General features: G+C 59.6%; 2 protein-coding genes across 3 annotated transcripts; one reads left to right on the plus strand and one right to left on the minus strand.

The window, feature by feature from the left end:
* Positions 1–695: 695 nt before the first annotated feature.
* On the minus strand, positions 696–11,191 carry TRAPPC6A (trafficking protein particle complex subunit 6A). 2 transcript variants are annotated; one of them, XM_037058425.1, is made up of 6 exons: positions 11,102–11,191; positions 2,643–2,710; positions 2,388–2,505; positions 1,776–1,859; positions 1,530–1,623; positions 696–817 (listed from the first exon to the last, which is right to left on the minus strand). In XM_037058425.1, exons 1-6 carry the CDS (start codon positions 11,189–11,191, stop codon positions 786–788), a joined length of 486 nt encoding a protein of 161 aa, XP_036914320.1. In that variant the 3' UTR covers positions 696–785. The 2 variants fall into 2 exon arrangements, with proteins under 2 accessions (XP_036914320.1, XP_036914327.1); XM_037058432.1 differs by lacking the exon at positions 1,776–1,859.
* Positions 11,192–11,635: 444 nt separating this feature from the next.
* BLOC1S3 (biogenesis of lysosomal organelles complex 1 subunit 3) lies at positions 11,636–13,866 on the plus strand. Its single transcript, XM_037058412.1, has 2 exons — positions 11,636–11,712; positions 12,086–13,866. The coding sequence occupies exon 2, from the start codon at positions 12,095–12,097 to the stop codon at positions 12,692–12,694; it is 600 nt and encodes a 199-aa protein (XP_036914307.1). The 5' UTR covers positions 11,636–11,712; positions 12,086–12,094; the 3' UTR covers positions 12,695–13,866.
* The last annotated feature ends 1,001 nt before the right edge of the window (positions 13,867–14,867 follow it).

The raw sequence follows: 14,867 nt of genomic DNA on the forward strand, positions 1-14,867 counted from the left end.
CAGTGACTCTGCACGGGCGGAGGGGCCATGCGCTCCAGGGATGTTTTAAACAAGGGGACCCTTCATCGTGACAGGCGGGTCTCATCCACACTAGGCAGCAGGCGGCAGAGCCCGGGTGATCCAGGTGTGTGATGCGGCAGATGTTCCGAATGTCACCGAGGGAGGAGGCAGCACAGGCGGGCAGGGCCCAGCGTCTTTTGTGTGCCTTTGGTTTGCCAGGCACGTGGAGTGTGTGTGTGTAAGGAGGCTGTCTGGCCTGCCCCCCTCTGGATGCCCCTGGCTTTCCTCCTCCGTCAGGTGTGGTGGGGGGAGGCCTGTCCTGTGGGCCCCACTGGGCCAAGGGCAGCCCCACACATGCTGACCCCAGTGGGGTTGCCAGGATGGGGGCCACCCTCCCACTGACAGATGTGTAAGCCCCAACACCCAGGACTGGGGGCGGAGGGGGGCCCAGAAAGGGGGCGATGAGGGCTGTTTGGCCCCCACCCCTACAGGCCAAGTGACAGTCACTTTGCAGATGCCATCTGCCACTTTGAACTCGTCTCCAATAAAGACAGAACTTTTATTGAGCTTCTGCACTGCGGAGTGACAGATCTCTCCACACCAGGCCCAAGGGTGGCTGGGACCACCCTGCCCCGATGCCCCCGCCTCCCGCTCTGACACCCATTGGTTGAGCACGTGTGACACCCCAAGTGGCTGGACCACCTGTCTTGCTTGCCATCCCCAGGGCCGGGGGTTCCCCGGCAGCCGTGGGTGAGACTGGGCAGGGGGCTGGGGGCCCAGGCTCCTCAGGATCTCTGGACCACCACCTGGAACCTGCCTGGAAGACAAGGGCCAGCTTTAGCCCGAGGCTGGGATCTGAGGGGAGGCAGGAAGCCCCTGGACCACTCAGGCCCTGCACTGGCAGACTGGGCGGTGCTCCCGCCCACCTGGCCTGTCCCAGGGCCCCGTGTGACTGGGGCACGGAGACCACACGTGCAGGGGAGGGCCCGGCACAGGCTTCCGTGGCATGTGTTGTTCAAGCACTAACCATGTGGGCCTGGGGGCCCAGCAGAGGGGCCCCAGGGCCTGCAGGAGGGAGGACTTGGGGCTGGGTGCACGCTGCCCCCAGGCAGACAGGCAGGCAGACAGGCACCCGTGGAGGGCCCTGGGGGTCAGCACAGCCCCTCACACAGGCTGCGGGTCCCATGGGATCTGGCTGCCTTTGGAGCCCCCACTTGGGAGACTTCCACGTCTTCCTGGGCTCCCGCGCTGGGAAGAACGCTCACGACCGCTCGGCTAGGGCTTCCCAGAAGGTTCTCTCTTCCAGTCTGGCACATGCCGAGGAGCAGGCTGGGGAAGCTCAGGGGCCAAGGGCATGAATGGGCTGTGCCCGCTGCATGGCTTGGCACGTGACTTAAGCTCTCGGGGACTCCAACTCCCTACCTGAAAACTGGGGCTCAGGGCCCGGCCCACAGAATAGGGATAGGGGAGCGGGGAGCCCCCCGCCACACTTGGGGAAGGCAGGGGGCCCCCCCACGCCCATGACTCACAGGCTGGCAGGGCTGCCACGGAGGCGGTGACCAGGCTCTTGATGCCCAGTGTGCTGAGGGTGCCGCGGAGGAGGCCACAGGTGAAGGCCAGGAACTGCGGGCGGGTGGCAGAGATCACCATGGGGAAGGGAGGAGGCCGACCCCAGACCCAGGGCGGAGATGGGCTTTGCGCTTCACAGTGGGGTCCGCCCCTTGGTCTGGGGGAGCAGGGCAAGTGAGGTGTGGGTGTGCCCCAGCACCCCCTACCTTGGGTGCCCCCTCCACATACTGCAGGCCCGAGGCCATCCGGACGAGCAGGGGGAAGCTGTTGTCGTGTAGGACGTAGGTCCCCTGGGGACAGAGAGCCTATGGGTACTTGGGCGGGGCCTGTGGGTTTGTAGTAGGGGGAGGAGGGGACACCAGGATGTCTAGAAAGACCCACCCCTTAAAACCAGTGCAGTCAGGGCCCCGTCCTCCAGAGCTGAAGGACCCACGGGCTTCCCAGGCCCAGACTGACCCGGAGGGGTGCTGGTCCTGCCCCTCTCTCTGGCTGGGTCACTTCTGGGGTAAAAGGTAAAAGGCAGACCAATTCCTGCCCCCCAGGTTGTGGTGAGAAGCGGCCGGCTCACGGGGCCAACACAGTGTAGACACCTAATGGGACCAAGGTTGGGACAGGCGGTGTCACGGAGGTGAGAGACTGCCAGCCATGAGGCCTTCTGCCCGCGCAGGGGTGCATCTCATGGAAACTCTGGAAATAGCTTCAACGCCCTACTGCAACCTCCCCAAGGGGGGTGGTTTCTGCTAAGGGGTAAACCCGGTCAGGGCCCCTTTGGGAGCTCCGTCCACAGCCAGAGGCCGGCCGCTGGGCGGGGCGCACACCTGGTGGTTGGTGCGGAGGCTGTCCATCTGCTTTTGAAACACGGCCACCCACAGGTCTTTGCACAGGAACTTGAGGACATCCAGCTCCTCCCTGAGGGCCAGCGTCTCCCGGGGCAGCCTAGGGGTCAGCGCAGACACTTGGGCCAGGCCAGGCCGGGGTGGGGAAGGGAAGCCAGCCTGGTTCCTGCCTGGAACCACGCCACCCCCACCTCGGGTCCAGCTGGGGCAGGAAGGCCCAGGAGAGGCCGCTCTCACCTCTCGCCCAGGGCTTGGCCCACACGGAAGCCCATGCTCTCCAGCACCAACAGGTTCATCTTCTGTTCCTAGAAGGCCAGGGCAGAGCCTAGGGTGCTCAGCCACCTCCAGTGGGAGTCACCCAGTGTAGCGGCCACAAGGGACCTCCCCGCTTCGGCCTGCGTGCGGGGTGGCAGGCTGGCGTGGCCAATCCGTGGACCCCATCAGCCCTCGGGCCAGCTCTCCCTCGCCCCAGGAAGAACGGGGAATCCCCCCACTCGGCCTCACCCATGCGCCAGCTCTCTCCTGACAGCACCCGTCACTCGTTGTGGGCGCAACTGCCTGGGAGGCAGCGCTCCCGATACCCCGGGAGGCAAGGTGACTTGTCAAGGGCCCCCGCGGCAGCGCGGCCTGGGCCTGGCCAGGCTAGCAGGGCCAGCAGTAAGGGTCACGAGGATCACCCTCAGGCCCTAAAATGTCAGCCACCAAGCCCGAAGGACACAGAGGGGATCTGGGGAGGAAGCTGCTCCCTCGGGTGCTGGGGAAAGGCCCCCCAGAGGGCAGGCCGGGTCCCCACAGCAGGCGAGGCCGGGAGCCAGGACGGGGAGGCAGCGGCTGGAGGGCGAAGTCTCCCAACATGCACCGGGGTGAGCCACAGAGGGTGGGGGAGGCACCCCAGCCTGCCGAGACTTTTTCAGTTTATTTGAGCCAAACCAACGACAACTGCTGGGGAGCAAAGTCTCAGTGGGTTGAGAGAATGCTCTGGAGAGTTTCGGCGGCTCCCCTCACCCGTTAGAATCAGAGGAGGAGACGCAGGGAGGGGCATGTGAGATCCGTGGGTGACAGGCTTAGGGGAGGCAGGCGTGAAATCTCGGAGACTGGGCGAAACGTGAAACGGAGATACGTTTCTCACACTGGCGGGCACAGGACGGTTAACGATCAACACTTATAGCACACGGAGGTGCTGTCCCCCAGACAAGGGGACAGGGAGGGGTTCTGGGCCTGCCCTGAGGGGCCCAGGACTGTGGAAGCATCGCCTTACTCTGAAAAAGATAAAGCCCGACCCTTGTCCAGGCCTCTGCAGGCCTGGAGGGCGTGACCACTCGCTGTGATGGGCTTCCTGTTGCAAACATTTGTGTCCAGACCCTCGTGTGTGGTCACCTCAGGTCTCTGAGTCTCTAAGGCCAACACACAGGCCTCCCCTGAGCTTCCTGGGCGTCCTATGCGGCCCCTTTTCATCCGTAGAGGGAGGTCCAGGTCGGGGCATCAGAAATACCAGGGCAGCCCATGACCCCGGGCTCAGGGTCGGAGCCTAGGTGGAGAGTGGAACTAGGGAGAGAGGCCCTGGCCCCTCTCCGGAGGCTGCAGTCCCCAGGCCTGAGCCCCTGAAGCCCTCCGCCGGCTCCCCTCCGCCAGCACCTTCCCCGGGGAATGGCCACTACAGCCTTCTCTCCTGCCCCTGTGACCACGGAGCCCGCTGCAGGCCCAATGGGCTGAGACCCACCCTGAGATGATGTCCGGGCCTCCTCGCCGCCTCCTGGGACCCAGACATCCCTCCGCCCTCCCTTATTGCCCATCCCAGGGCAGTCTGCAATCCCAGCGTCACCACAGCACACTGTCCCTGAGTGGGGACACGGCTCTGCAAGTCAGGCCGACCCTCAGCAACCTACACAAGCCTTGGCACCTGGGAGGGAGGCGCTTAAGAAACAGATGCCGACAGAGCGAAGGGTGGGGCCCACACACGCACTACCTGCGCCCCGCACCAGCCACACCCTTTTATGGCAAAATCGTGTGTGATTCTGTAACATAACCACGTCACACTCAAGCACACCCCGTGACACAGTAGGTGAAATGTTCGCATTAAAACCGGGAGTGGTCGCACCCGTATCACTACCCAGCCGGCCACACTCCGGCAGGAGTTACTTCTGCCGGACCCTCCTGCTTTGCTGTGCCAACCCCGTGAGGTGGGCTGTATTTCACACCCGACAACAGCCTTGGAGCCTTGCCCAGGGCACTCTCAGCCTCAGGTCTTTCAAACCGGGGCAGGTCTGTCTCCCGAGCCCAGATGGCCAGATGGGTGGGTGGCCGGGACACCACAGCTGTCCTGACTCTCAGGTGGTGGCTAGGGCTGAGGCCTGCCTGGCGGGGAGGCCCGAGTAGAAGTCACCCAAATTCCCAAGCCAGGCGCCCTCTCCTCAGCCAGGCCACTGGGAGCACCAGCCCTCGCCCACCGCTCTGTGCTCCACCTGCATGAACCGGGAACAGGGGCGTGCTCCCTGGTACCACCGTGGGGCTCTCCCCAGGCCCCGCAGGGCAGCCACACAGGGGAGGGCTGTGGGGGCCGACGACAGTGGGAGGTGAGCTGGGCCTGTGAGGGACGCCGAGGGGGACAGGTGCCCAGTGAGGCTCAGCCCCAACTCCGACTGGCTGTGGGTCTGGGCAGCGGCTAACCACCCGGTGCCTCAGTTTCCTCATGTGTAAAGAGGACAGGGCTGACGGGACCCCTCCCCAGGGTCCTCGGGGACTAAAGGAGCGGGTACACTGCGTGCTCCAAGTTGGGCTCCGGGACGTTAAACCACCATGGCCAATCACAGGCCCTGTGCCAGTCAGCCCGGGGGGATGGGGCCCTGGCTGCAGGACAGCCCCACGGAGGAGGTGCTCTGTTCTGGGGTGATGTACCTCAGCAGCCGAATGCTGCCCGACCCTGCATCACCGCCCTTCCAGAAGGGAGCTGCTGGAGGAGGCAGGGGCCGGTTCCATGCAGCCTGAGGGCTTTCAGCGTAACGGGAGCGGGGGCAGAGGCAGGGGGAACCCAGGACTCCCGGGTTTGAGGGTGCGTGCAAAGGCCAGGAGGCGGGGAAAAGCAGGGAGAATGGAGCTTAGGCCACTGTTCACAGCGGGGACAGTGACGGGAGGTGGGGGGAGGGGAGGCGGCCCCTGCAGACCAGGGTGTGGCAGGTCTGTTCTCCCCTGTGTGACAAATGCTGCCTGAGTGGTCTGGATGCAGGACAGATGGAGGATGACACAGTCCCTGCTCCATGGACCTGGCGCCCTAGTGGGGAGCACCACAGAACTGCTGCAGTCCCGGGGATGGGCCCCCTTCGAGGCGACTGCCTCCTGTCTGCCCTGAGTCTGCAGGGACAGTGGAGCAGGGGAGGGAGCGGGTGGGAAGGTACCTCAGACCCACCCAGGACAGCAGCCCGGAGAGGGGACGGCCCGAGAGTCAGCAGGGTCCTCGGCCAGGCTGGGGGTGAGGGTAGGGGAGGTTCAGAAAGGATTCCACAGTTTGTTTTCCTTTGGTGAGCTTCAGACGGCCTGGGATTGAATTCTGGTTCCGCCACTTACTGGACAGGCAGCCCCGGGCCTGTTTCCCCGGTGAAATGGGGCTGACTGCTGTCCTCACCTCACAGTGGTGTTGTGACAGCTGTCTCCCTAGCTGTTGTTACTGCTGACCCCCCCTCCCACAGGGACCAATTAAGTGTCTGCAGAGCTGAAAAGACTGGGCGTGGGGGGATCTGGAGAAGAATGAGAAAGGAAGGGGGGAAGACAGTGGGGAGGGAGGGGCCGAGGATGAGCAGGCGACTGGGAAAGAGAGGGCGGAGGAGGAAGGAAGCAGAATCCTATTCACCAGCCTTTGTCAAAACCTGCCCGGGACTCGGGACTCAGCGCGATGAGGTTCCGCCGTCGGGGGTGATCGTTGCGCCCAGGGAGGGCAAGGCAGGCTCTCCTATTCGGGGAACCCTCTGGAACCCACCCAGACCCAGGGGCACCTGGGCTCCCACGCCCGTGCAGGCGAGTTTACACAACAGCCCCCAAGAGGAAACCGGATGATCAGGACCAGAGGGGAGCCCTCGGGGCGGCCTCACCGGCCCACCGTTGTCCCAACACCTCAGCAGCCAGCTAGGTGGAAGGGACAGTCGGACAAAGGGGAGTTCTTGGAAATGAGAACGATGGCGGCCCCGATAAACACATTAACAAGGGAGCTGAAAAAGAGACAAATCTGCAAGGTACATGAAGGCTCCTGGATTGTCCAGGATGGTCCACGAAAAAAACTGAGGCAGAACAAAATGCTGTGAGACGCGTGGGAGGGATTCAGGTTCCTCTGAGGGGAAGACAGGTGTGGGACTAGGTGGGAAAAGAAACAATCCAAGGGACGGTGGGGGGGAGGCGGGGGGGGGGAGCACGCTGGGCTGAAGGAGCTCACTCTGCGTAGGGCCAGGGCTCCAGGCTGCAAGAAAGGAAGACAGCAAACCAAACCCCCGTCCTGTCCCGTCCCAGCCTGACCACTTCACTGGGAGGACAGCCAGCCCTTCCAGAATAAAGCAAGAGGGAGTCGGGCTGGGGCCATGTGCCTGGCTGCTTCCTACCCCTTCACCTGCCAGGACCCTGGTTGCCTGTGAGGTCCAGCATCCGCGCCCCCCACTCCCCTGTGCAGACCCAGGTAGAGGGCCAGGGAGGAGCAGCCCAGGATCCTGTGTTGCTGTTTTTTTAATCCTCATCTGAGGACATGTATTTATTAATTTTAGAGAGAGAGGGAAGGGGGGAGAGACATCAATGAGAAAGAGAAACATCAATCGGTTGCCTCCCGCGTGTGCCCCAACCAGGAATCGAACCCAACACCTTTGGTGTACAAGACACTCCAACCAGCTGTACCACCCAGCCAGGGCTCAGGTTCCTGTCTTTAAAAAAACAAAACAAAACAAAACAAAACAAAACAAAACAAAACAAAAAAACACTGGGAGCATTGGCTGGTGTAGCTTAATGGATTGAGTGTTAGCCTGTGAACCAAAGGGTCCCAGGTTCGATTCCCAATCAGGGCATGTGCCTGGGCTGCAGGCCAGGTCCCCAGAGGGGTGCATGAGAGGCAGCCACATGTTAATGTTCTTTTCCTCTCTTTCTCCCTCCCTTCCCCTCTCTAAAAATAAATACCACTGGGAGAGGGGACTAGACTGAGCCCAGCACACGTCAGTGTAAGCCCTCTACAGCTTCCAGGCCCCCAGGTCAGAGCCCCAGTTCCCCAGCAGGTACTCAGAGACCCCGCAGCTGTGCCCCCATCTCAGATGCGCTGTGCTCCCTGCAGGGCGCTGCCAGGAACCTGGGACCCAGCAGGTTCTGCAGGCAGGGGCCCAGAACTGATAGCTGCTGCACAGACCATAGGTGCTGCAGAGAGAAGGGGCCGGCTGGGGCACTCACTGGGCCTGGGGGCGCCCAAGGCCTGGGAAGCAGGGTTGCTCCTGGGCCACTGGCCAGGCCAGTGCTCACAGCAGGAGAGGTCAGCTCACGACCTACTTTCACAGGAATTCACGCCTCTGCCCACAGGCTCTCTTTATCTTTAAAGGCTTCTGAGGTGGAGAAACCACAGCGGCCTCCTCCCTGAGTTGTTCCTGCTTTGGGAGCAAAGGCCCTTTGACCTCCTGGCCCTTCCATTCCACCTGTAAACCAGTCAGGAGATTCCATTCGGCAGCCACAACCAATCAGGCAGGACTCGGAGGTCACAAAAGAATGACTGTGCCACGGGGTCAGGGGTGAACGAGTTCTCATGGCCCTCACGGAGTTCTGCAGCTGACGGGCAGAGCGGATGCCACAGGCGAGTTTGGGGCTGGAAGCCTGAGCCTTGCTTTTGCCTCCAATCATGGCTGTGTGGCTCGGGAAAGGCCCTTCCTCGCCAGCACCTCAGTGGCTGCCCTCCCCCCCCATCCCCCACCCCCCACCGGAGGACTGTTCTGAGCACGGAATCCCATCAAATCCTACACTGGGGACGCCACCAGCACCCGACAAACAGGAGGCCCGCACGTGGTTCAGACGGACCAAAGAGAAGGGACAGAGAAAGGAGGGGCCGGGAGCGAAAGAAAACCAAGAGGAAACAGTTTCCCAGGACATGCCCCTGGAAAATGGGGCTCCCGGGTTGAAGGCACAGGGGAACACTGGCAGAGTCCTCACGCCTGGCCGAGCCTGGAACCACCCAGGAGTTCTCTGGGGGTGGCCAGGCCCCGTCTCATCCCAGCACTGGAATGTGGGGAGCAGCGGGCACAGAGCAGCAGGGACTCGTGCTCTGAGGGTGTGCATTCCTCGTGGAATGCAAACCCGAGTAAGCCAGTGCTTCCCACACTTGTCTGACCACAGAAACCCACTGAGATCCTGTGGGTTTGCCAGGGAGGAGCAGGTTGGCGGGGGCGCGCTGTGGGAAATGCAGGCCAGGGTGTATAGCACAAGCTTTGGAAGTGGGAAGCCCAGTTACATTCCTGACTCTGTGGCTTGAGAGCGAGCCCTCTGTCCATCAAAGACTCTGTTCATCTACAAACGGGGGGGGGGGGGTCATGCTGCCCTCTGTGCGTGGTTAGGAGGATCCGTGCAATCAGGAATGTGAAGCCCATGGGAAGCACTCACACGGGGTAGGTGCTGTTTTTTGGTCACACTACTAAATGAAGCCCAGTCCCCACCCCACGCTCCTCGACACAGGAGCTGTATCCAATCCCTCGACAAATCCATGCAGAGGGCCTACTATGTACAAAAGATCTACTATGCGGTCATCAACACAGACCTGATCCCAGCCCACACAGCACACAGTCTGACAGAGGACACAGATGTGAACCAAAGGATCATACAAATACATAATTCAGATATCTACCTCTCGAGCGTGGTGAGGGCCACCAAGGGAAAACTGGGGAGGGGCTGCAAGACAATAACAAGGATACTTGACTTCTGCGGGTTCAGGGAAGGCTTCCCTGAAGAAGGGCCATTTCAGCCAAGATGGGAAGGATTCCTAAGTGGAAACACTGAAGCTAGGACAGGGGAAATGAGCTGGAAGGTGAGGGAGGAGGCTGGTACAGGAGCGAAGAGGAGGGAGCCTGGACGAGGCAGGAGAGGGGGCAGATTTAGACAGCAGAATGGGCAGGGCCTGGCTGAGGGCTGGAGGTGACAGAGAAACAGCAGGTGTCAGGAGCCACTGAGTTTCTGGCTTGCAAGCCAGGACAGATGGGCTGCCGAGACACTGCAAACCCATCCCCAACACACAGGCCAGTGCACACTCCCTCTCCCGTGCTTTAGCTTCCGCATAGCATTTTCCCGATGCACTATACATTTTAGGCCTTTCGCTTGTTTGCCTCTCTCCCCGGACTGCAACATAAGCCCCAGGAGGGCGAGGGCTCTTGCCTGGTTCACTGAGTTAACCCCAATGCCAAGAGAAAGGGCCTGGCACCTTGCAGGTTTCAGTTACCGTGTGTTGAATGAACTCTGAAGTAACTATGTTGAGATCATAACATGCAACAGCCTCCTTAGGACCCCTAAACGGGGATAAAATCCTAAGCCAATGACAATGTCTGACATAGACACAATAATGATCACAATAAGAATAATACCGGGAAAGCCCTGGCTGGTGTAGCTCAGTGGATTGAGCTCGGGCCTGTGAACCAGAGGATCACGGTTCGACTCCCAGTCAGGGCACATGCCTGGGTTGCACGCCAGTTCCCTGCAGGGGCCAGTTCCCAGCAGGGGATGCACGATAAGCAACCATACATTGATGTTTCTCTTCCTCCCTCCTTCCCTTCCCCTCTAAAGACAAATAAATAAAATAAAATAAAATAAAATAAAATAAAATAAAATAAAAAAAAAGAATAATACCGGGAAAAATGAGCAGGGCTCCATCTATTAAGCACCCACTCTCCCCTACTCCCTTGGGTAACAGTTTGCACCAAGAGCTCCCATGTTTGCCCTAAGAGCTTTAAAGCTTGAGCTCGTTTGTTCTTTACGAGGACCAACTTCCAAAATGCTAAGCATTCTCCTACTTCGGGGTTTTGCACCTCTTCCTGGCACGCTTATCCCTGAGGCTTGCTTCCTCCCTTCTCTTCCTTTGAAATGCTCTCCTCCATCATCTACCACTCCATACGTTTCCCTTCCCTGACTTTACTAAAGTTTTCCTTGTAGAACTTTCCACTAGCAGGTGGCATGTTTTATTTATTGTTTGACAACCCCACTGAAATGTAAGCTTCGAGAGAACACCGAAACAGCGCCTGGAATATATAACAGGCGTTCAGTAAGTGTTGAATTAATAAATAGCCCATTCTGACACTTAGGTGCTGTTCATGATGCTCGTTTCATAAAGGAAGAAACTGAGGCACAACAGACTGGCTCTTACACCTAGGGAGTGACGACGGTGGGATTCAACCCAGAAATCCTCAGTACATATCCATTAATAGTAATCACTATGATTACTACCCGCTTATTCTGTTCTAGGCTTTGAGCTCAGACCTTACCTCGAGCTATTTCGCTCAATTCTAGAAGTATCCAGCGATGCCAGCCCGGCTGGCCACCTCCACTTTACAGAAGAGGAAGCCAGAGGCCCAGGTCTCCCAGCGAGGCAGGGGCGGGGCCGGAGTTTGATCCCGGCCGCAGCCGCGCCCTCCTAGTTCCCTGGGGCCTCGACCTCGCCTTCCCTCCACCATCCGCGCCTCCTCCTCCCGCACCCGAAGCCTGGTGCTCACCCCGGGCCTGGGATCGGGGTCGGGTTCGTGTGGCCACAACTCCGCCACAATCTCCGTGTGTAGAAACTCGAACAGAACCGCGTCCACCATTTGTCTGCCTCGCGCGCTTAACTTCGGCCCAGCTCTTTGTGCTCTCATTGGCCCAGGTGAATTAGCTCCTCCTCCTGCATGCATGTGAACCCGCCTACTCATGTTCTCATTGGTCTTTCAGACTAGCTCCGCCTTCCTTCTCCGGACTCACGTGGTGTGCGCATGAACTCGGGAGATTGCCTTCCAAATTTTCGGGTCCTCTAGCATAGCCATTGGCCGAATCACTGGTTACACGTGACGTAACTTGTTTTGAAATCCCTGTTAGTCCTCTCGCCTCGCAGCACAACCCGGAAGCGCCAGCTAAAACACTTTTCTATTGGCCGCACCTCTATTCATGCGTCTCTTCACACCCGCCCACAAAGTGGGTCTTGAGGGCTTGCTTCCCGGTTGGTAGCCGTGCGGCCCAGATGATTGGCCAACACTCTCCCGAACTGCTGCCCTATTGGTTGCGGCTGCCACCGGACAGACACCGTACTTCCGCTACGTTGCGCCTTACGCTGGCTCCGAGCTTCCTAGACCCGGTAAGGTCTTCGGTGTTAGCTTTACCCTCCGCGCACTCTTCCGAGTCCCGCTGGATTGTCATTCTTGTGATCCTGGCACTGTTCCCCGAGCGGTTCGAGGAGACTGTGTGCTTCCGGATGTAGCCTCTGCGAGGAAGTAAAAGCGGAAAGAGGACAGTTTGGGATTCTGGGAGCTGCAGCCTCAGAGTCTCCATCAAACTAGTCCTGTTACCTATCAGTACAGTGAAGAGGCTGGGGTTCAATAGCCCGGATCGTCGCCGGCAGGGATGATGACTCCGCTAAGATAGTGGAGGCTCAGGGAATCCAGAAACCGCGCCTATTAACTACCGCCGTGCACCCGCCTCTCACGCGGTGCTTTCGCTCTTCTCCCCAGCTCGGCACGATGGCGTCTCAGGGTCGTCGGCGGAGACCGCCGCGGAGGCTTGACACTGTGGTGCGAGGGGAGGCGGCCGAGACAGATTCAGAGCTTTCTGCAACCTCGTCGGAAGAGGAGCTGTACCTGGGACCCTCGGGCCCAACGCGCGGCCGCCCCACCGGGCTACGGGTGGCCGGGGAGGCCGCGGAGACCGACTCGGACACGGAGCCGGAACCGACGGCCGCACCGCGGGACCTGCCTCCGCTCGTGGTGCAGCGGGAAACGGCCGGGGAAACCTGGGGTACCGAAGAGGCCCCAGCGGCCGCCCCTGCGCTCTCGCTGCTGCAGCTCCGGCTGGCGGAGAGCCAGGCGCGCCTAGACCACGACGTGGCGGCCGCTGTGAGCGGCGTGTACCGCCGGGCGGGCCGCGATGTGGCTGCCCTGGCCGGTAGGTTGGCGGCCGCCCAGACGGCGGGGTTGGCAGCAGCCCACAGCGTGCGCCTGGCGCGGGGGGACCTCTGCGCGCTGGCCGAGCGCTTGGACATCGTGGCCAGCTGCAGCTTGCTGCCAGACATCCGCGGCGTGCCGGGGACCGAGCCCAAGCAAGACCCAGGACCGCGGGCCTAGCCATAACCTGCCTGACCCTGCGTCCCCCGGGAGCCCTTGTGGCCTGACTCTGTACCCCGTACAGCCCCCATCCCGTACTGTTGTCACCCTCAGGGCTAACCCCACCCCGTGGATAACGTCGCAAACGTGTGTGTGTTGATGGGGGGTGGGGTAATGGTGCTCAGACCCGCCCCTTGTGTCTGGTTCCTCCATGGGGTCCTGGCCCTTCTCCCTGGTTCCTGGCAGCCTGTGTCAGAGGCTTGGCTCCAGCCCCTGGCTAACTGGCCCCTCCTTGATCTTTCTCCATCCTGGATGCTGACTGTGCCCACCTTGCCCTGTGCTCTGCTTTTCTAAGTTTGGTCTCTGCTCCCAGGGGCTGATGCTGCTTCCCACAGGAGACCCCGCATCTATTTGTTGGGGCTGCCACCCTCCCACCTCTGTACGGACACCGTAGTTCTGGTAGTGCATTCCACAGGCTCTGAGCTTCCTGGCCAGGTTCCCTGGCGCCTTCCTTCGCCCTCTTGGCTCCGCCTCCACTCCTGGCTACACTTCTAGAATTTTGTCTGCTTTGGCTGGACCCTTTTTCTGTTCCCCAGGGTCGTCCCTGGTTCTATCTCCTGGTTTTAGTCCCTTGTTCTATCATCTCTGGCTCCTTTTCCTAGCCCTCTAATCTCATCTCCTGGGTCACGTTTTACCCTTAGGATTGGTTTTGTTTCGTTTTTGCTTTTCCCATCCAGCGTATACTACCTGCCTGTTCCTGGGCTTCGGGAACCCGCTGCAGCTTCCGTCACCAGGCCCAAGATGGCGCGTCCTCCAGACCCAAGTAGATGGGCCCTCCGCCCTCTCCAGGCCAAAGTAGCACCTTGTGCCTGAGCTCCAGATAGAAAACGGGCCCCTTCCTGACTGTCCAGGCGGATAATGGCACCCTTCCCTTAGGGCTCAACACAGGCAGCCCGGCTGCTTTGGATGCAGCAATACCGCTTTGCAGAGGTGGACCACATGCATGGAGTTTGTTCATTGTGTTGACCCCTGGATGCTAAGAGGACTTGGATTTCTGTCCCTTCTTCTGGCCACAATCCTAACTCCTCAGTCTCGTTCACATTTATTCCCATCCCTACTCTGTCGTCCCAACCGAAAGCTGAGAGCTGAACCCCCAGCCTGGAGAAGCAGGGAAGAGAAGTATGGCAGACTTATTAAAACCCACAACATTGACTGACGTGGTCAGTTCCTCTTATCTCTCCACCTGTGCTGGGGTGGGTTGGTTAGTGATTTCTCTGAGAAATGAGGGTCCCAAGAGAGAGATCCCTCCTGCCTGGCCTGTTGAAGGTGAAGCTGTAGCTGGTGATGAGGGTCCCGAGTGTTCTGCTTTTTTGCCTGGTTCTGCACTTGGATTCTGTTGCATACATTTGCAGGGCACCTGATCTGTGTCTGTCCTGTGCCAGGCACGCTGGGAGCTGCAGCTAGTCTGGGCCCTCGCCAAGCTCACCGTCCACTGGTAGAGACACACATTAATAAAATACTCTCATAAATAAATGGGTAGTTTTCATAATTACGACTTACAGTTTCACTTTTTCTGTCACTATGATTAGTGTCATTAAAGAGATACAGGAGTTTTGTGAGGGTGTAACTGCCCTCTGGCGACCTCGTCTGGGGAGACAGATCGGGGAGGTCAGATGGCTTTGCTGAGGAAGCGATGAGTGAGTTTGAGCTGAAGCCTGAAGGTATAAATAGATGAAACTGGAGTGGAGAGAGTTGCAGGCAGGAGGACCAGCGTATGCAAAGGCCCTGAGTCAGAAGGGAGAGTTACCTATTTAAGTAACAGAAGAAGGTGACCAAGGACCAGGAAATTGGCTCTGAGGAGCATCTGGGAGGAGGGCATGTGAAAGTTTAGCAAGGGCAGCAAAACCCATTGGTAGCCATAGCCTGCTGCCCCTGGAGATTTTTCATAACTGCTTTTTTGGGGAGAAGGAGAGACCATTGACTCAAGGTGTTTTGGGGGGTAAACTTTTGCTTGCCCTGAGGTAACACCTGTCCCGAGTAGGTGACAGTTGTTTGCACCTGTTGAAGTTGAGATGAGCATGAGGGACTCAAATAAGGTCCCCCTGCCTAATCTGGTTACAGAGTAAGAGATCATCAATGTATTGGACCAGGGTGTGGCCTAAGCTTTAAGAATTTGGCAGGGGGAGCCCTGGCT

Source organism: Sturnira hondurensis, unplaced genomic scaffold, assembly GCF_014824575.4.
Source record: "Sturnira hondurensis isolate 20B ecotype Veracruz unplaced genomic scaffold, ASM1482457v3 Scaffold0001020, whole genome shotgun sequence".
Classification (NCBI taxonomy): domain Eukaryota; kingdom Metazoa; phylum Chordata; class Mammalia; order Chiroptera; family Phyllostomidae; genus Sturnira; species Sturnira hondurensis.

What these genes read in the sequence shown, in the direction of transcription:
- TRAPPC6A (XM_037058425.1), bottom strand. Translation starts at nt 11,191, where the DNA reads ATGGTGGACGCGGTTCTGTTCGAGTTTCTACACACGGAGATTGTGGCG. An exon ending in GCCTCCGCACCAACCACCAG is followed by an intron (nt 1,860 to 2,387) that starts GTGTGCGCCCCG and finishes CTCTGTCCCCAG; the next exon opens with GGGACCTACGTCCTACACGA. An exon ending in CGTGGCAGCCCTGCCAGCCT is followed by an intron (nt 818 to 1,529) that starts GTGAGTCATGGG and finishes CTTGTCTTCCAG; the next exon opens with GCAGGTTCCAGGTGGTGGTC.
- BLOC1S3 (XM_037058412.1), top strand. Translation starts at nt 12,095, where the DNA reads ATGGCGTCTCAGGGTCGTCGGCGGAGACCGCCGCGGAGGCTTGACACT.